The 22,942-nt window shown below is 34.0% G+C and overlaps 1 protein-coding gene across 3 annotated transcripts in view; it reads left to right on the plus strand.

Annotated features, from left to right (window-relative positions):
* LOC149800035 (ATP-binding cassette sub-family C member 4-like) overlaps window positions 1-22,942 on the plus strand; it is a 176,493-nt gene that overhangs the window by 110,642 nt on the left and 42,909 nt on the right. For all 3 annotated transcript variants that reach the window (XM_089959556.1, XM_089959557.1, XM_089959555.1), the window contains exons 9-13: window positions 6,786-6,905; window positions 7,670-7,759; window positions 9,420-9,611; window positions 18,439-18,620; window positions 19,803-19,899. In XM_089959556.1, the coding sequence (XP_089815682.1) occupies window positions 6,786-6,905; window positions 7,670-7,759; window positions 9,420-9,611; window positions 18,439-18,620; window positions 19,803-19,899 (681 nt within the window). The remainder of the gene's footprint in view (window positions 1-6,785; window positions 6,906-7,669; window positions 7,760-9,419; window positions 9,612-18,438; window positions 18,621-19,802; window positions 19,900-22,942) is intronic.

Raw genomic sequence — 22,942 nt, forward strand, 5'->3', positions numbered from 1 at the left:
TTTCCAAGAGACTTGAATATGCCTTTTGGTATAGTGCTTGCTGTGTACATTGGCTTAGCTGATGCTGTTATATTCCCCACTTTTGATGTACAGATTTTATTTTCACCTGAACTAACTCTATTGCTGGTACTGTACAATACATAATCTTGTCTATAACCAAAGCACTTGGTATCGGGTTCATTAATGTTCATGTTATTTGACTTTTCAAGGGATGATATGATCCTTTTCAGGACTGAGTACAAGTTCTTGTGGCGAGGAAAGATGATTCTGTCATACACCAATCAGCAGTTTGATATGTTTCCACGGCTAATCTACTTTGGATTTTTTGTGCCAGCAGCACTTACAGGTTTTGATTTTCGTGCAGCCAGGTTGTTTGTATGTTTGCCTTATGTCACATATTTAGCCCAGAAACCTCTCTTCCGTACCGTAATGACGATTGCTGATACACGTGTATCCAGTCAAAGAATTCAGGTGATTGTTCAGGCATTCATTTTGCAGAAATATTAACACTTTGTAATTTTTATTTTGTTAAGTAGTGTAGAAAAAAAGGCTTCATTTAGCACCACACATGTTGTAGCTATTTTGACTTTGGATGTTGGTTGCAGCAACACTTTTTTTCGACATGACAGATTTTCATCTGATCAAAAGTGGGATTGCTATTCAATGAACCATTGTAATGTATTGTTTTTAAGGATGATTTTCTGGGTTCAAAGAAATTGACCTGACTGTTAGCAGAATTATGCAAGTTGGCTATAGATTTCATGAAAGATGGGTGGGTAGGTATCAACATTAGAGCGTACATTACTTACTGGATTTTGATCATATTTAGTATGACAGCATTCATCAGCATGATCATCCATATGGAGAATGTGAATACGTGCATACATGTATGTAAATAATATCTCAAACTAGTTCATTAATCAGCATTTTCCATCATAATTAACAGAGTTATGGCCCTTGGTCAACTTTGATGAGTAATAATTCAGTTTTTTAATCTGGAAGATGACTCAGAAACTATGCAGCCAGATCTCTTCAGTTTTTTTGGTACAGGTTTCCTTTCCAGGACCTTTTCAGCTATTTTTGAGCTGGTATAAACAATATGCATAATAACTGAGACTGTTATAGTCTGAATGGCTGAATTTCTCAGCATCATATCTTTGAACTGTTTAGACCAAGTAACTTCATATTTGAGTATAGGCTTCCTTTCAATTGTCCCTTTGACACATGAGGTCTTGAAATGCAAATTTACATGTTATTTAATATTGCAGCAGTTTGATTGGCTTGGCTTGTCTGAAAGTAACTTGAAATTTGTTCAAAATGAAAAGTTTTTTTTAAAAAATGTTACATTTTACAAATCAGCCCCCCCCCCCCATAACATTTCACTTTTGTATCTCACATGCTCTTGTTATTTCCATACTTCTACCATAACATTTCACTTTTGTATCTCACATGCTCTTGTTATTTCTATACTTCTACCATAAGGCAGAGTATTTTTTTTATGACGGCTGCCTGTCCATTTGTCTTCTACAAATAAACGGATTGAATGAAGGAAAATGGTTTCGCCACAATTACTTGAGTTCTCCACCATTTACAGTTATCAGACATTGTGGTTACCTCGCACTTGTGATAAAGAAGAAAGCTGTAAATTTAAGGGTCAAAAGTTTAAAGTCAGGGTCACTGGTCACTAAAGACTGTGACTGAAAGATAAAACAATAGTCATGTACAATAACTTAAGTTCTCCACCATCAAAAGTTCCAAGATTTCCGCTGTAAGAAGAACCATACTGATTTCAGGCTTAAAATATTGAAGGTCAAGATCACTGAAACAAAATAAAATGGTTTCTTCACAGTAACTAAAGTTCTCCAGTATCCATGGTTACCAGACATTGTAGACGGCTAGCACTTGTAAGGAAGAACCTTATTGTTTTTGGAGTTCAAAAGTCAAAAGTCACTGATTGAAAGAAGGAAAGTGACTTTTACACAGTAAATTTATTTTACATGATATAACTCAACCAGACTTTGTGGATGGCTTTCACTTTACGTATATAAAAAAAACTGATTTTATGGTGAAAAGGTCCACTGTAAGTGCAACTGCCTGCAACAAGACAAATGGTTTCTGCACATGCACATTTTTTTACATCACAGCCTTCAGATCTGGCCCAAACATTGTGTATGGCTTTCACTTCACGTAAGGAAGATGCTTATTTTGATTTTGTTGTGAAAAGGTTAAAGGTTAAGGTCACAGTGTTGTTGTTAGTGTTGTTTTCTTGCTTTTTGGCCCATGCAAATGTGCTGTTCCATGATTTTTTCCATGACTCTCTTGTCTTTTGCATTCTGTTTTCTTTATCAAAACTATATGTATTTACTAATTTCTGTCAGCTAGTATTGTGAGAATTATGTTCATCTACAGCTTTGTGCATAGCACCAAAGAAATGATGTGACATTGCTGTCATAATAGTACAGATATAATAATCACTTTAAAACAAAGGTATATCTTTACACGACACTACAAAACAGATGGTATTTTTGACAATTTATGATGGTTAACATGGAATTAGTATTCCTCTCACATACAAAATAAATCCAAAAGCTTTGGCACGTTTTCAAAATATGGTATATGATAACATGGAAGTGTTCTGAAAATTCCATATTTATTTTTAATATGGTAAATTAAAACAGTGCTTAGTAATACTTGTGCAAGGCAGGTGTCGAAGCACATGCATGTGTAATTAGTCTTTTTGACCATTTTTGATTTAGGCACAGACAATCAATTAACAGGTGTTTTAATTTCTTTTTCTTCTGAATTCTAACCTTAGTGGCTTCACCTAAACCCCTTAAAAGTCACATGAAATTTTGTTTCATATCTCACACACAACTTGATTATTACTAGCTTTGCAGAAACAGAAAAATAAAGAGAATCTTACTGAAAGAATTGCTTGCATAATAAACACTTGGTTGTTGGAATTGCATCCAAAAATGAAAAGTGTGCATACTTGCGCAGATATTTTCATTATATCAGCACCTATTTGAAAGTATGTGCTGGTATGCACTTGTTTCATCAACACCAGTGTTGGTCTATCTGGTTACAGTATTGACCTTGTAAATTACCATGGTGCAGTCTATACAAGTTTCCATTGGCTGAAACCGAGTTAGCTATTTATCATCACTAATACAGTATGTTAGTTGAGGTTCAGTTGATAGGAGGGTACAGTATGCATATATGACTTTTAAATTAAATGGGCTACCATGAAACCTAAAAGGCAGTGGAACTTTGGCTATGTATAAGGACATGGGATAATTTCAAATGCAAGTTTGATTTATGATCACAATAATTCATATTGTTGATAAAAGTTGTATCTTTACATTGATGTTGCTTATAATCAGCATTGTTCAAAAACCACTTTGCTTATTTTGATGCAATTTGATATGAATTTTGTTTTATTGACCTAGATATGCTTTGCATGGGTTCTGTGGTGTCTGCTCCATTTAGGACAGAGTTATGGCCCTTGTCAATCAGTTTTATATCATGGGTATTTGATTGTAATGACAAATGTTGAAGGAGTTTTATTTCAGGCATTCCACATCATTATAAGTGTCATGGTGCAGAATGGTCATATATCCTAATTTTTGTTGCCAAGCACTAGTGTTTGATTACAACCATTTGAAACAAATTGTAATGAGTTGGGCAGAGAGTTGGGTATCACCAGCCATGTTGTATCAGAATATATATCAAGATAAGTGCATTCAATATTTTTCATGATAATATTGCACAAATGAATAAACTGTTTTTAAAATAATGCAAGTAAGACCATTACAGGTTCTTGCCAGGTGGTAAGGAAACAAAAGAATGTCAGCTTCTTTTTTGTCTTTATTAACTGAAAAAAGACTTAAGCCAAAAAAAGTGTACATGAGTGTTGCAGTTACTTGGATATAATTAGGCACATTTTGCAAGAGTCATAGATCATGTTATGTTGTGTTGGGAGAGATGCTTTTTTTAAATGTGGTTTAAGAAGCCTTGTTTACTTCATTTGAAGGGATAGAACCATGACAAAAAATGTTCATTGCCTGACAGTTTATATTATTTAGTTATATCATTCAACTGTTATTTTATACCTATAGTTTGTGTCTGTATCTTGATACACTATTGCTAGAGAAAATACTCCAGTTTACTGAGGCATCGACAATAATAAATCAGCTGCTATGTGGCCTCTCTACCTTTTGCTGATAGGTTGTTTTTAGATTTCTGCTTTTAATATAATTTTAATATTTCTTTATTATTTATTACTTGAGTGATGACCTTTTTTCCTAGATTATGCTTTTGGCACTCTTGGGTTATTGGATTTTAATACAGTGTTTCAACTTCATTCCAGAAATATTTCCTTCCATCTACTAAGAAAATCTATAGATATCCTCTATGTACCATAGCACAATGAATCCTGAGAGAGATTGCACATAAAATTATGCAGTTATGACTTCTCATTAAAAAATAAAAAATAAAATTGTTTATAAAATGTTATTGATTGTAGTACAGGTGGTGTGAAAGAAAATGAAAAGTGTATGAGACTTTGGGGAAATAATTAGCAGTTTACAAGTGGTAGACTTTCTTTTGCAAAGACATATGTTATCTCAGGAATTGTTTCGTAAAACAAAAATACACACCTTTTCTATATGTACTTGATAAGAAGAATTGATGACCTGTGTACATTTGATTAATAATTAAATACTCATTCGCCCATGTTTTACGGAACAATTGGTGCCAGGATACTTTTCACCATGCATTTCTATGTAATTATTTTCACTTGGGGATATATATTCAGTGAGGAGAGTAGGACAAGAATATGCACTTGGACGCATTCACTTTATTGTGTTACGGGATCAACTCATCTGCTATGTATGTTCGCATAGAAGTCAACACTAATTGTAAACTGCAGACACTCAGATATGTGGTCATATAATGCATTTGCAGATCTGGGTCTATTTACTTTGAAGAACATACTATTCAGATTCTGATCTGCTGCTGCATTATGCTAAAGCTGTTCAGGGTGTATGTTGTTTGCAGCTGGATCTTACATATAAGCAAATATATACATATGAACTAGTATACTGTATAAGAAAATAGCAATATTTTAAGAAGTTAGAAACTCCGAGCAATAATTATTAAATTGACCATGATGCACCTGTGTTATTACGGGTATTTGCCATATTGACCTGTATTTAATAACATGCTCCCAGTTGCATACAGCATTGACACACTCGATTTCAAATAAATGAGCCAGTAAATTACCATGTATACTGACTTAAAAGATAAGTACCAGTGTAAACTGCATCAGTCTGATCTGTCATCACATAATGAACCAGCAGATAGATATATATATATATATATATATATATATATATATATATATATATATATATATATATATATATATGGTATGCATTTGTTTACTCTTTTATGCTTTTATGCTTTCAAACAAACATTATGGACTCTGATCGGCAGGCAAATTATGTGACAGTAAATTTGGTTCTACTCTTTCACAGTTAGGTGTATGCTGCACACAAATGGTAAACACTAAGCAATCTATTTATACATTGACCTCTTACTATAACATGCCTCATTACAATGCTATCCCTGATAGAAACCTAGCATAATGCACCAGCAGATCGGGATCTGTGTAGTTTTTTAGGCATATTTAGTAGAAAAAACAAAATAGACCCTGACCTGCCAGCACATGATGGCGAAGTAGATTATGGTCTGTTGTTTGCATTTGTACTCAACTTTTAAATTTTTCTTCAACCACGTTAAGAAACGACATGTTGAGATGTTACTGCATTTCAAGATCTGTATGATAAATTTCATATTTCAAGAAGATTGATTTTGCAAGATCACAACTAATGCATTTATTTTAACTAGATGACAGTTAACAAGAAGACTTAGAATTTTTACCAGTTTATTATTTGAAATAAAATTATAGAAGATATAATTATCAGACTTATTATTTGTATGGGACCATATGTAGTAGATTGCAGTATGCAACTTGTGTGATTTAGCAATATAGTCATTTAATGCAGAGATTTTGAAGAAATGTTATATTCAAAGACTAAATTTTTTTTTTTTTTTTATTTAGTTAATTAATCTGTTTGTTTTAATAGTGTCAAATAATTAAAGTATATGATGATGTAATTAAATTTACTCAGTGTAAATGATATTGTGACAGATTTTAACTAATAGTATTTACACTATTTATATATGTCGACTAGCTTTTTGTGTTGGAGATTCAGTGATAACAAATTCAGTGATGACAAAATCAGTGATAATAGGATAAGTGATAACAGGATCAGTGATAACTGAATCAGTGAAAACATAATCAGTGATAACAGAATCAGTGATAACTGAATTAGTGTTAACTGAGTCAGTCATAACTGAATTAGTGATGATGAATGTGATTACATAAATGATGAATGTGATTACATAAATGATGAATGTGATTACATAAATGATATGAATGTGATTACATAAATGATGAATGTGATTACATAAATGATGAATGTGATTACATGAATGATGAATGTGATTACATAAATGATGAATGTGATTACATAAATGATATGAATGTGATTACATAAATGATGAATGTGATTACATAAATGATGAATGTGATTACATAAATGATGAATGTGATTACATAAATGATGAATGTGATTACATAAATGATATGAATGTGGTTATATAAATGTGCAGATTTCTTTTTCAGATATAAATTTATATAAATATCTGTATTTTTTCAGACCTTTTTAATGTTAGATGAACTGGAATCAGAATCTGGTGCTAAGCCAGCATCCACTTTGAGACCCAAACCAGAAGACTGTTGTGTGACCATCACAGATGTGACGGCCAAATGGGATAAGGTAGGAAATAAGAGACTTGCACTTTTATTTGCTAGAATTGTAAACATACAGCAGTGGAAAATAATGGAAAATATCTCTGTCATGTTTTTGGTCTCAGCAGTGTTTGAATGTGGCATGACAGAGTTTAGGCTTTCTTGGCAGCCATGTCAGTCAGGATATGAAGTATTCAGCCATGTCAGTCAGAATATGAAGTATTCAGCTGTGTCGGTCAGGGTATGAAGTATTCAGCCATGTCAGTCAGGATATAAAGTATTCAGCCATGTCAGTCAGGATATGAAATATTCAGCTGTGTCAGTCAGGATATGAAGTATTCAGCTGTGTCAGTCAGGATATGAAGTATTCAGCCATGTCAGTCAGGATATGAAGTATTCAGCCATGTCAGTCAGGATATGAAGTATTCAGCTGTGTCAGTCAGGATATGAAGTATTCAGCCATGTCAGTCAGGATATGAAGTATTCAGCCATGTCAGTCAGAATATGAAGTATTCAGAATTTGTTTAAACAGTAACTGAAACATGTGTATGATATCCCATGTTTGTGGTTGCAATCACATAAAGTGTTATTGGCTATCAAAGTTTGCAGATATTTTATTCTTTTCATTTAAGACATCAGATTCCATCCTTGAAGCTGCAGTGTAGCTTATTATCAGGATTTGGTAGAATGTTGTAGACAAATAATTTATGAACAGTAAACTTGTTTTTTTAATGGCTTCTTGTTTGATGCATGTCATTTTTTAATGTAGATTATAATTCTTGTATTTTCTAGATGTTAGAACAAACCACCCTTGAGAATATTTCTGCATCGGTGAAAGCAGGTCAGTTGTTGGCAGTCATAGGACCTGTGGGAGCTGGGAAGGTAAATCAGTTATGAAACAGCCTGAGAAGATTTGCTTATATGTCTCTCAGAACAGTCTGAGAGGAGAACAAATCTTGTATCAGAACTTCAGTTTTACATAAAGTTCCAGAGTTGGAAAATGTATCCCTGGCTGAAATGAGCTTATAATATGGCCCTGCATCTGCAATGTGTCATTCATTATTCGTCGTCACTTCTTTGTGAACACTCTAGAAGCTTCGTTTCTGATTCGATATAAATATGATTTTGTTTGTAATCTATGAGTTTCATAAACATTCATGCATATTAATGAAGTGATCTTTCGTTTAATTGGCTTAGTTTGTGAACAATCTAATGGTCATTATTCTGATCAGAATTTGATAACAGCTTATATCATCAAGACCTCAGACAAGTTTGATTATGATCAACAGCCATGCATATTAATGAAGTGACCATTATGGTCTAGGAAAATTTTTAATGCCAACATTAATAGCTGATATAGCAAGTACTCTGTGCTCCAAATCTTCTTTGCCTCTACAGTTTCAGTATGAGTGTAAATTTGCATTCATGAGGAGATGTATATGAACTATAAGGGCCACTTAGGTCTCTTGTGTATAGGTTATTTGTGGGTAACTCTGTTCATGGGATCACAAGATGGTGGGTTGGAAGTTTTACATGGTTGCCAGGTTTGGCTTGCACCACCAATACTTTTCTGGGCTTAAGCTCAGTTATCAATCCAGCAATTTGATTGGCTGAAAATTAGTTATGGCTTAAAATTGACGAAATATATGTCTGGAGTCTAGTCTTAACTTTGAGACCTATGTATACATTTATGAATTCTATGCCCAGTCAACTAACAATCAAAAGTAAACATATTGCAAATTGCAATAAACCACTGATCAATAATGTTGCTATGTAAGCACGTCATGCCATATGTATCCACCCAAGGCCCATTAATATAAAATCTTGGTAAATATTCACTGAAGATATTTTTTTTAAAGAAAAAACCTGCTCCCAATTTTTGGGAAAAATTTATTAGGCTTGCTACCTGGTTCTTGTTATGTACATTTAATCCTTGTTGAAGTAGTGATGACTCAATCTCCAATACTGAGACAAACATCACTATATAACTTAGAAATATTGTGATCCAGTTGTATTCGCACAAACACAAGTTATGGATCGGTTTTGTGAAGATGTAAAGAGATTAATAAGTGATGTTATCTCACCAGTAATGTAGTATTTCATTTTATTGAGCCAGAAATCTTAACATTTATATATTTAAAAAAATATAATTAAGACAATGTGATTAAGTAATAAGAATCGGTTATTGTTGAAAAATTTTAATTGATAATTTTCTGAATTTAAGATATTCATATAAATGTAATGCTTTTCATTAACTTCAATTTTTAATTACTGTTCTACTCACAAGCCAAATTTGTCTGAAAATTACAATTTAAAATGGCTATATTTCATTACACGGCTAGTTGGCCAATTTAAGATTAGAGTATCCTGAATATGTTTGAGAAAATTTTACAAAGTCCAGGCAAAGCAGGAGGATTCAAAAGTGCATTACATTGTCGAAATACATCATATTTGTAGTTTTAAGTATTCCACATGTATTGGAAGTGCTTGTGAAATTTTAAAATACAAAACCTAACAATTATTTTCTTTACCACAATTTCAGTCTTCCCTTTTAATGACTGTTTTGAGAGAGTTACCTGTCCTTGATGGTAGCATCCAAGTGAAAGGTAGCATTGCCTATGTATCCCAGCAACCATGGGTGTTTTCGGCCAGTCTGCGACAAAACATCACTTTTGGAAACTCTTACAAGAAATCTAAATATGACCAAATTCTAAAAGCTTGTGCACTAAATAAGGTAAGGGTAACCACAAATGACCTTTGTAAAAATCATGCATATAATCATTTATGACCTAGACATTGATACATATAGTCATATATGACATACACATTGGTGCATAGTGTCATATATGACATACACATTGGTGCATAGTGTCATATATGACATACACATTGATGCATAGTGTCATATATGACATACACATTGGTGCATAGTGTCATATATGACATACACATTGATGCATAGTGTCATATATGACATACACATTGGTGCATAGTGTCATATATGACATACACATTGATGCATAGGACCGCTCCAGTGGCCTAGTGGTTAGAGCGTCCACCTAGGATGCAGGAGGTCATGGGTTCGATCCCCGGCCGAGTCATACCAAAGATTTACAAAAAAGGTACTAACAGCTGCCTCGCTTGGTGCTCAGCATTAAGAGTTTAGTGTTAAGACTGGTCGGCCTGGTGTCAGGATAATGTGACTGGGTCGGACATCATGCTACATGTCTGCAGCATGATACCCCAGTGCTAGACATCACTATAAACTGCTACACTGCAGACATCATAGCGATATGACTGAAAAATTGTTAAAGCTACATTAAAAATCCAAATCACACTCACACATTGAAGCAGCATATTGTCATATTTGACTCGTACAATGATGCATATTGTCATAATTGACATACACATTGATACATATTGTCATGTATGACATACACATTGATACATATTGTCATGTATGACCCTGTACATCAGTGCATATAGTTATGTATGACCCTGTACATTGATGTATATAGTCATGTATGACCCTGTACATTGATGTATATGGTCATGTATGACCCTGTACATAGATGCATATAGTCATGTATGACATACACATTGATACATATTGTCATGTATGACATACACATTGATACATATTGTCATAATTGACATACACATTAATACATATTGTCATGTATGACATACACATTGATACATATTGTCATGTATGACCCTGTACATCAGTGCATATAGTTATGTATGACCCTGTACATTGATGTATATAGTCATGTATGACCCTGTACATTGATGTATATGGTCATGTATGACCCTGTACATAGATGCATATAGTCATGTATGACATACACATTGATACATATTGTCATGTATGACATACACATTGATACATATTGTCATGTATGACCCTGTACAGCGATGCATATAGTCATGTATGACTTATAAGTTTTAAAATATATAATAAAATATATAATCAGATATGACTTGTAAATTGATAAATATGATTGACACATATTCATATATCACATGCACATTGGTGCATAGTAATATACAACTGATTCATAGATATATATTGTCATATATTACCTATACCTTGTTACATATAGTTATAGACAACCTATAAATTTATACATTTAATTATATCCATCCTCTAAATGGATACATATAGTCACATAAAATATACATTGATGCATATTGTAAAGTATGACTTGTACATTGATATATGCATTAAAATAGTTATGTATGACTTGTATATTAATTTATATTATCATATATGACCTCTGTATATATATAAAGAATACAAATGATACGGTGAAGAACAGTCCTTTCAAGTGCACTGGATCCAGCAAGGGATCAAGTGTGTCAGGGATTGATTACGATAAATGCAATAATCTGTCAACGAACAGTGCAATTCTAGTATCTAACTAGCTGAGCACTTTTGACTCTAAATGAGTCTTTTTCAAAGGCAAATACAAAAGATACAAGACACAAAAAACAGAAAAACTGTTGAGGTTACAAAACTTTACATTGCTATTTCTACAGGAATAAAAGCTTGAACATTTTTGTTTGCACTAGGTTACTTCAACTTGATGTGGATGCTGAAAAATATTTCATACTAGAAATCGATAAGCCATATTGCCATCTGTTATTTTATGTAAATGAATGTGAGTGCAAATTATATCCTGGATGTTTCATTGTTATCATAGTAATTATAGGCTGTTGGGTGACTAATAAGCCAGTTTAGAGAATTATTTAAAAGAAAATGTCAGCTACAAAAAAGATTATTGTTTCTGTGTGTGGCTGTCTTTTTCTGGTCTTCATGGTTTCAACTGCTTGGTTTAAGTGTTCTAAGGTGGCGTTTCCAGTAAGATTCCTTTTCTTTCTTGGTTTCGGAGCTTCAGTTGGGTTTGTTAGCAATTGGTTATGAGTCCTTTGTTATCAGGTACTTTGCCTTTTTCTGAGAAGGATTCCTCTGATGAGTGCTTTTATTCAGGGATTAAAGACCAGCTTTGTCAATGTTCTTCTAAATTGTGTTAACACATTAACCCCTAGCGACGATGTAACGGGGCAAGAGGTAGTAGCCTACTGCCAAGCTCTGTAGCGTCATGGTCATGCATGATACACTAAAGTGGGTGGTATTATAGAAAGGTAGACAGATGTAGCTCTACAATGATACCCAATAATCTGGAATATCTAGTTGCGCTACAAAATACCAATTAAAAAACCCTCATTTTTTGGACCTGACTTTTTTCTACCCAAAATTCGCCCATGGTCGGAATCCGATTTTGTGTTCGGATTTTAGACAGATGAACCTTTGCAAAAAGTAGGATGAGATGGGCATTTGGAATAAAGAGTGGTCTTGATACAAAAATAATGGCTCCGTTTAGCAAACAAAACAAAAAAACAAAAAGAAAAGAACTCCAACTTTTACCCTTCTGCTCATACGCGAGTCAAATAGCCAATGAAAAACGATGTTTGTAACACCACTAGGCAGTATGTTATTGAAAGATCACCAGGAATTTAGTGTTTTCGGATTTATTCACAAATAGCTTTCAAAATGTGTTTCCTACTTGATTTTTTGGCAAAAATGACAAAAAAAACCCAGGGGTTAATGTGTTAATTTGCCATCAGACTTAGTCTCAGCATCTGTGACAGCCGAAACAGTGATATCATTGCCCATCATTTATTACCAGACAATAATCTAGCTGGAGATAAAGGTGTGATTAATCCACTTGTAACTGACAAGCCTTGTTTGGATCAAAAAGTTGATCCTATTGTAAATTAAATCCTTGATATATCCAGCTTGTGCAGTTACTTGAGCTGTGGCAAAGAAAGTAAATACAGTAGTCCCCCTCTTATAAGCCACCCCTATTGCAGCAGGGTAGTGGCCTTATAATGAGGGTGGCCTTTCTAGAGGGGGATGACAAATGCAAATAGTAAATACATATGAAGAAAGTCACAAGTACATTTAATTCTAAAACATTTAATATTTTCATTAAAAATTCACATGCATGTTGTGAAATAAATGTAAAACAAACTGTTTCATTATTTTCAAAAGAATGTTATGATTGATATAGTTTTAAAACTGTCTTTATAATTATGTTACAGACCACATCATCTGTCACTCTGTTGGTAAAAGTCTAAAAAACAAACCAGTCTTGTCACAGTTAAAAGTATCCTTGCTTTCATATCCCCTGCATATGTCGTTTAGACTTTTGTTCCAATCTTTGACAACTTCATTATTAACATCAGCTGATTCTCCACTAAGGACAGAACACTTAATATTGTGTCGCACTTGAAATCTGTGCAACCATCCGTTACTTGCAGTAAAGTTGTCATATCCCAATTCAACTGACAAAATTGTTGCTTTTTCTTGTCATTCAAATCAGGATACAAACATCTCCTGGCTCAAACAATCTTCCTTTCTCTGTCCATTTCACCTTCCCACTTCTGCAGAATTGTTTCCTTACCTTTCACAATATTGTTTATCTGAGTCTTTCCAACATTAGTTTTCTGCAAGGATCCTTGACCCCCCCCACCTCTCGGTCAGTTGAATTACTTTCACTTTCTCTTCTAAACTGAGAATTTTTCATTACCTCGATGACATGTTGATCTTTCTGCAGTAAGTTATTCATGTTGCCAACTACAATACTGATAAAACAATTTTTATGCATCTAAACAAATTGCTGTGTGTTTTTAAAGGAAGTGATCTTGTCACGTGATTTGTTAGTCACGGTCTGGTACCCTATTGTTTTTGTACATTTCTTTACACTAAGTGATTGAAGCCAAAACAGCTTCGATTTGTACCATTAACATCACGCAGATTTGACCTCGCGGCCGTTAGGATTTGTAATTTTGACAATATTGTCAATAGTAATAGCCACTAATTATCAAAGTGAACAAGCTCAACATCTTCCTAAGGGAAGCCATAAAGGCTATCAAACCATTTTCCTGCTGTCTTGTGTATTATACATCGATGCTGCCACTTCTCAGCTGTTACTACTGCTCAATAATTGTAATCTTAACAATTATCAGCGTGACTAAACTGGACATCTTATGATAACACAGCAGTAAGGCTAATTGGATTACATGTACTTACCCTTTTGCGTGGATTAAAATTTGAGTCTTTCTCAGCTTTATGGAATAAATGTGGCTTTTTGTGAGGCGTAAATGATATAATATTAACCATAGTGGTATTTAGTCAACACTTATTTCAGTGACGAAAACCTGACATTGTGAAACAGAAATCGGATTACTTAACACATGTTATGAATAAAAGACTGGTTTTGGATACATGTTAAAATAAAATGTGGCTGCTTGTGAGGGGTAAATGTTATATTATTGCACTAATATGCTGGCCACTGGTCACATTAGCCGGGTGGTCTTTTGTGAGGAGTACTTTTGAACACAAACTCGTTGGTGCCAACAGATTCTGGTTGTAAGGAGCAGGGGGCCGCTGGTCAGGAGGGCCGTTCAAGATGGGGACTGCTGTACTGCAGATCTTGACACTTGTCAAATGATAGGAAAACCTAATCAGAACATATATAAGGCTCATTCTCAACTCTTCCTCCATTTAACAAACCATTTAGCAGAATAATGGATGGTTGACTGTGTTGGTCCCTTACCAAAGACCAAGTCAGTGAACCAATACTTGTTGAACATAAGTTGTGCATCTACAAGATTTCTTTGAGGAATATGAAAACTAAAACCATATTAAAAGCTTTAAAAAAGTTTTTTTTTACTCAATTCAACCTTCCCAAATCTGTCCAATCTGATCAAGAGTCACATTTTTGTCTGGAATTTTCCAGCAAGTTATGCATGAATTAGGCATCCAGCAATTCAAGTCTTCTGCCTATCACCCAGAAAGCCAAGGGGCTGTAGAAAGAAAAATATGATTTGTTCATATCATTGTTTATACAGGAAAAGATTGGTACGAAGGTATTCGTATACTTTTGTTTGCTGTTAGAGAATCAATTAAACAATCTTGAGGATTAAGCCCCTTTGATGTAGTTTTTGGACTTATTGTCCATGGATCATTGAAGTTGTTGAAAGAGAAACTTTTTTCAAATAAGATACAGAAATTAGTCTTTTTGACTTTGTTTCTAATTTTTTAAATATAAATTATCAAAGGCTTGTGATGTTGCAAGAACTAATCTGCACTTGACTCCGTCAGTAATGAAATAGAAGTATGACAAAAACACAAAGGAAATGAGTTTTCAGTTCTGGCTCTATTGTCCTTACCTCAAAATCCTCCTCAGGCTAAGTACTATTGTTCTTTCTTGTAAAGAAAGCAAGTGATTTAAATTACATCATTATTTCTCCCAGTAGGCAAAAACAAAAACAACCATGCCATATAAATATGTTAAAGGAGTAAGTTGATGGAAAGAGCCAGGTTAATCATGTAGTCAGTTTAGTTATACCTGTCCTGCACATTGAGAATTTAAGAGATGGAATGCAATTGGACTGAATGAACATTGGTGTAGCCAGTCTTCGGAATTAAGAAATTATTGATTATCTGGACCAGAAACTTTCACATCTGCAGCAACAAGAAAAAATGAACTAAAACAGCTATTACTTGAATATAAGCACTTCTTTCAAGATGTTTCAACATAAACAATAAAATCAACAATGCTGTTGATATTATAGATTCCACACTGTTGAAAAGCATGTGTAAATGAACCCTCTCAAACAGGATTGTTTCAAGAAAGAAATTCAGTATTTGCTGAAGAATGATGTCATTAAACTGTGTAAAAGTGACTGGAGTTCACCATATATTCTTGTTCAGAAATCAGATAATACTTTCCGCATGTGCACAGACAATAGAAAGGTGATCAATGTGATCAAAATATATTCATTTCTGTTGTGAAGAATCAGTGACTGCAGTGATAACATTGGAAATGCAAAATAGGTCACCAAAATTGACCTTTTGAAAGGATTTTGGCAAATACCACTGATTGAAGTGCAAAGGAAATTTTGGCATTCATAACTCCATATGGACTTTATTAATATAAAGTGATGCTGTTTGGGATGATTGTTTTGTTGTTGTTGTAGGGCTTAAGGCCATATTTTAGCACACAATAGGCTATATATGGCAGCCACTATTAATGGCGGAGGAAGTACCCAGAAAAAAACCCTGCAAATAACCACCAACCCATGAGAAGCTGCTGGCAAGCTTTCTCACATACCCACATTGGCCAAATCCGAGACTCAAACCCATGCAGACAGAGGTGAGATGGCAGTGATCCGTAATGGAGTGCGCTTTAGACCATTCAGCCACTTGGGGCCCCCTGTTAGGGATGAAAGGTTTGCCTTGTACTTTTCATTGTTTAATGAACATGATTACATCAGATCCAGATAATTGTGATACATACATCAATGATGTCATCATCTGCAACAACACCAGGAAAGATCACTTAGAGACAGCTAAAAAATTCTTTGATGTACTCACTGATACAAATCTGACAATTAATTTTTCGAAAATTGAATTTTGCAGTACTTGTGTTATGTTACTAGGACTTATTGTGAGATGTACACAAGTTAAACCTATAGATGCTAATGTCAAGGCTATCTCTGAATTCCCTGTGCCCATCAGTAAAAAGCAGCTTATGCAATTTTTTGTATGTCTTGTTATTATTGGAATTTGTCTATAATTGCTGAACCCCTGAAATATTCTTAAGCTCAAAAACCGAGCTTCATTGGTCTGAAAAATGTCAGGAGGCTTTGACATGTTAAATGCCATACTTAAGAGTGCATCAGTTCTATCAGATCCGAATTTCAGTGAATCATTTAAATTGTCTTTTGATGCAACTGTTGTTGGCATTGGCGAAGTCTTGCTTCAAGAAAATAATAATGGTCTATGCCATCCCATGTGCTACTTTTCTAAGAAATTAAATAAGCACCAGAGAAATCATTCCACAGTTGAGAAGGAATGTTTGGCTTTGATATTGGCTTTGCAACACTGTTGAGTGTATATTAATTGTTCTGCACTTTCTACAAATATTGTTTTTAGTTATATCTTAACTTTGACTGAATATTATAATAAAATTCAGAAAGTTTCTGTCTTTAATTTTGATTGGACAGCGGATGTCGTAATTAGATGTGGACTGATGATGATATGGTGCTTTATGTACTATGCCGATGCAAATTAGCCAAATCGGCTCTCCTATAGCAGTGATGACAGGATGTGACATCACTCTAAATATTGTCAACTAATTAAGGACACACGGTACTAATTATATGGAAGAACTGTGAACCAGTCTAGAGATGGGTGAACAAATAATAGAGTATTTACAGGTTTGGTGGTCCATAGTTGGTTAATAATGAAAATTAACATTTTAGTAAAAATATCTTTTGAGAGCTTATCCTATATGTAATTTAAAATAAATATAGACAGATTTCTACTGTTGCAATTTTACTGTTTTTACAGGCTTGACTCAGGAGTACTCAATAATGAAAGTAGCACCTGATTCATTTGGTGCAGAATCAATAACATGTGTTTCATGCACATGTAAATAAACAACATGCCGCGGCTCATATGGTGTTCTCCACACATAAGCTTGCACCAAGGTTAGATATGCATGGAGAATTATAGGTCTCATCATCAGCACCCAGAATTATTAAGTTATTGAATTTTGAATATGATAGTGTTTCCATATGTATACTGTTGGAGTTGAATTAGTACCGTGAGTCCTTAAGTAATCTGTGAAAGGTAGTTGTTTATCTCATACTACCTTGTCTTTTAATTGCCTCTATAACAATAAGCTGTATAAACTGCCCAGAGGATAGTTTCACATGAGCAGGACTGTTTACTGTTACAACAGGCTATGGCTATGTATTATGGTTGTCAAGAAATAGTCATCTTTCTATGTCTTTTTTAAAATTTGTTTGGGATAAGATTAGTGAAATACTTTTTGAAACACAACCGTGTTGCTTGTTTGTTGGTCAAAAATCATAGTGTGACATACCGTCCTATGGCATGTGTGTTAAAGTACAAGCTACCAAGAAGTTTGTATCTGTTCTTACATAACCTGAGCATCTATTTTGCATGGACCTATTTCTGTGAAGAGCACTTGCTGTATTAAAAAAGATGGTATTCTGTTGTTTTTTATAGAATATTGTACATCAGTAGTTTCAAGGACATGTAATTTTTTGTAAGATGTTGCATTTCATTTAAGCTGGAATTAGCAAAGAACTCTTTTAAGTCAGCAATAGTTTGTATCAATTGTGAAAATTGTGAAAGTGTTAATAAAAGATACACTCATAATCTCTTCCTAGCTACTCCACTGATCACTTTATTACTGTGTGATGATGACTACAAATCCCTCTTTGTAAGGGTACCTCACTTAGTAATGAGGATTACTTTCATGGCTTCCATGAATAGTGTTTTAAAGAGGGAGCATGATATAAAATGTAAAATGATCACAAGCATTCACTTGTTGCATTTTTTAAGTCTGTCAATATACTTTGTTGACCTTCACTTTATCCACTAACACTGAATAATATGCTTCTATCTAAGCTTTATTAAAATAAATTATGTCAAATTATGCTTTTTATTCCAACAGGATATTGAGTTGATGCCACATGGTGATTTGACACTGATTGGGGATCGAGGGGTCAGTTTGAGTGGAGGTCAAAGGGCAAGGGTCAGCCTAGCCAGGGCACTTTACATGGATGCTGATGTTTATCTGCTGGATGACCCTCTCAGTGCTGTGGATTCCACTGTGGGGAAACATTTGTTTGAGAGGTAATTATGGAGACATTTTCAGGTATGTTTGTCAATATTTGTCTGAGAGTTGAGATTCTTATTAGCTATGGCAGAAGATGTTGTTTTGGGTTACTTGTGAACATTGTTCAAGAGGTCATGCTATGAGGAGCTTTGAGAGAAATGGTTGTTTTCATAAGTAAAATTTTGTTTTAGAATGTTTCAAAAACACTTGATACAAATGGTGCCCCCTCCCCCTCCCCTATTTTCTCCATTTTAACCCGTTAGTATTCATTCCAAAAATATGTGCATTTGTTTAACTATAAAATGTATTGCCATGCCTGCAATGATTTAGATTAAAATTTTACATTCTGGTCACAAGTCCCAAACCCTGGAATCGATAGCTGCCATCAACTCTCCCTTTGATCCCCAGGTAAGATCATGGTCATTTGTGAATGTTCCTAAGTTTTTGTTCTTCTGGTCATAGTCCAGAAGAGCTTATTGGATGGTTTTTCTTGTCAGTTTGTTATCATATGTCATATAAACTGTTTGAATGATTGCCTCAACACTTTACGCTCTCATTCATCCTATGGTCTAGTTGGTCCTATATGAAAATGGTGCCACTCAAACAAGCCAGTATGGCAGCCAGGTTGAAAATCTTGTTGTTGCTACTACTCCTTAATGGATGATCATGTAAACATGGTGTTTTTACTAGAAGACTTCCTTTGATATCTTGTTGATCCTAAGTGAGAAGATGCCAATCTGATGTCCAATATGGATGCCATGACAGCCATCTTAAAACCCTTATTATCTCTATTCCTTTTGAGTGGAAAGTCGTATTGAATCTTGTTTCCTCCAGAAGATTTATTACGATATTTAGTTAGTACCATATAGACACAGCGCCAGTCTGATATCTAATATGGCCACATCGAAAATCTTGTTACTCCTTCAAAATAGATGGCTGTATCAACATGGTGTCTTCTTTGCAAGGCTTCTTAAGATTTCATATTGTTCTTAAATGAAATTGGTGCTGGTCTGACATCCATTATGACAACCACAGCAGGCATCTTGAAATCTTATCTTACTTCTCAATTTGAAATCATATTGAGATAAGGTTTTATCAAGAAGACTTCATATGATGTTTAGTTGATCCTAAACAAAACTTTTGTTCCGGACATTTTAAAAATTGAGATGGGGGTAAATATTTCAATTGAATTTTTTCAGAGTTGTACAAGGCATGCTGAAAGACAAACCCAGAATTCTTGTGACACACCAGCTTCAGTTTCTGAAGGCAGCTGACCAGATTCTTATATTGAAAGAGGTAACAGTCAATATTTCTTGTCACTTGTCACACCAGTGTTTGAATTGCCATACATGTATATACTGAAAAAGGTAACAGTCAATATTTCTTGTCACTTGTCACACCAGTGTTTGAATTACCATATATACTGAAAGAGGTAACAGTCAGTATTTCTTGGCACTTGTCACACCAAATGTTTGAATTACCATATATACTGAAAGAGGTAACAGTCAATATTTCTTGGCACTTGTCACGCCAGATGTTTGAATTACCATATATACTGGAATAGAAGTAGAGTCCTACTGCACAGACCCATATCAGCTGTCACATAATGCACCAGCATATCTGGGTCTATGCAGTTTGTTAGGAGTTATGAGTGGAACAAACAACATAGATCCTGATCTGCCAGGGCAGTTTCTAGTTGGACTTGACTTAAAAATGAGTATATTCTTCTTTTTATGATCTTTTTCTTCCTGTCCTCATTTTCTTTCTCGCATACAAAGCCTAATCCTTGATGGCATCACTTAAGTCTTCTTCATTTAACTGAAAAGTCTGGTGAGATTTCACAATTATTTGACTAAAACCTTTGTGAGATTTCACTACAATTTAGATCATTATATAGTATTTTTCAGATTAATAATGAATATGACTTAAACAGGACTTTATTTACCAAGGTGATATTAAGTTTGCATGATTGATTTTTTACAGATGTAATTTTATGACATCCAAGGCAAGAGTTAATAATAATAATAATAATAATAATAATGACTTTATTTAGAGAAGATAACTTCATTACAGAACTAATCTACCTTGAGGCCTTCTGTCTGTTATGTACAATATTTACAGTATAAGCAACATGATGTGAAGAATCTGGCTTGACACTAAATAATTAGCGATTTTAAAAATCAAAGTATCAAGCCTGGAATACATGCACAGGCATCTGTGAACACAGAAATATATATAAAATATTAATCTGCATTGAAAAATTCAACTGTGAAAATAATGCAGAAGTACAGAAAAGCATCCATTTGAGACATGAAAAGAAGAAATGCTAAAAGCCTGCCATGTCACTTGTACTGCAACTTGATTTTTGATTTTTGATTAATGTAAAAACTATGATGCTGTTGTGGTCTTTTGAATTAGTCCTTGTTCCATAAGCAGCCATGACAAACGTTTGTCATGCTATAAGTACTCTTATTTTACACTGAATTCCAACACACCTAGAATATTTTGACAATGTACACAATAATGCCTCAATATTGAACGAGGATTCTATGATGGGCCAAGAAAATTCCGCAAAGAAATGACGATCTTTGATAGACATGGATATTTCGCTAGAATTCCCACCAGTGATCTATACGTTGTCCTCCTTAAATTCATCCTGGAAGTTAATCAGTTTTGAGTTATATAACTTCGAAATCATCCTGGTTCAATTCCTTGTCTTATTTAGCATGTTAGCCGCTACTGTAGAGCTGTTTATGGCACAAAAAACAAAATGCTAGTCCTGGCATTCAATTTTCATACAGATTGACTAATTACACTCCCATCGACTTTGCATTCAAGCTATTCTCTTTGCCGCACATTTTTCAAATGGTTATTCAAACTCGTATCCCGCTTGAATCATCATGTTAAGCATTCCCGTCAGTTTCCGTTACGCAATGATTCATTGGGCAAGTACAGAATTTTGACCAATCAGAAAGCTGTTTACAAATATCATCCTTTAAATAATAAACGGAACAAATACTTATTAGAAAGCCAGTTGCGGAATGGGACTGGATAGAGCATTATTTTTAAAAAAGTTTTGGAGACTATATTAAAAAAAGGGTCCTTATCGAGGAAAAACAGATTCAGGTCAGGAGAAAAGCAAAATTCTGATTCACAAGAAAACTTGTTTGAGGGCAGTTAGATCCAGTTTAAGTTATAAAAAAATACAACAACAATAACAAAATTTGATAAAGAAATATAATACAGAAAGATGTGGAAAGAAGTTATTGTGCCCAAAATAAACAATACAATTACAGCTATCAGAAACAGGGAATATAAATGCTGCTGAAAATCAATCAAATTGTACAAGAAACAAAAATAAATTTTATTACATCTTATTTATGTTTTTTTTACTAAAATGTCAGTGATATTACAATCACAAAATATCACTATATTTTTAGAATTTTTGACAAACTCTCAGTGAAATTTCAATCACAAATTCCCACTGATATTTTCAGAAATGTTGGCAGAGTCAGTGAACTTTCAATCACAAAATTTCACTGACATTTTCAGAAATTTTGGTAAAATCTCCTAAAATACCATAATTTTAGTGAAAAAGGACATTAGAGTGAATGTCAAGAAATGTTCATTGATTATGCTGAAATTTAAGTCACATTTTCACTAGGGTATGATTTTTGTAGAGCATATGTTAATATGAAGCCAACAAAATTACTTTTCAGAATAAACACTAGATCAAGCCCAAAATCCACCTTGCACCAAATTTTCTAAGTCCAAAGATTCATCTATGCTTGTACTTCCAGATATTAATTTTCTGATCAGGTTTACATTTTCCTTACTTTTTTGGTCATGTCTTTGTTTTTAAACATCTGTGGAAATAAATTAAAGAAAACTGACATACATGTGTTTCTTCAAATTTTTACGAGCATATTCATCCTTCCACATCAGCTACACTGACATATACACATACTCTAACTCCCACCAATAAATCTATTTTAATCAGATAGTTTAGGTTATTAATTTTTCAGAGAGTATTTTCCATGATGCTATAATACATGAGTCTGCTTTCCATATGGAGAAAAGTGCTTATGGATTAAAGTTGCAACTTTATTCCATATGGAATTTTCACTTGCTGTGAAGTACTTATGGAATTGATATGGAATAAATTGTCTGATTCCATAAGTTTTTCAGTCCATATCTCTTCCATACGGATTCCATAAGTATTCCATATGGAATCCATGAGAAATTTCTGTACGGGCGTAATGTTATGAGTACAGTTTGTGAGACTGTTCTTGAATATGTATCAAATGAATGCAGTACAAAAATGCTGGCATATCTCTAG

The sequence above is a fragment of the Sinohyriopsis cumingii genome, chromosome 5 (genome assembly GCF_028554795.1).
Source record: "Sinohyriopsis cumingii isolate HCF-2022 chromosome 5, ASM2855479v2, whole genome shotgun sequence".
Lineage (NCBI taxonomy): Eukaryota > Metazoa > Mollusca > Bivalvia > Unionida > Unionidae > Sinohyriopsis > Sinohyriopsis cumingii.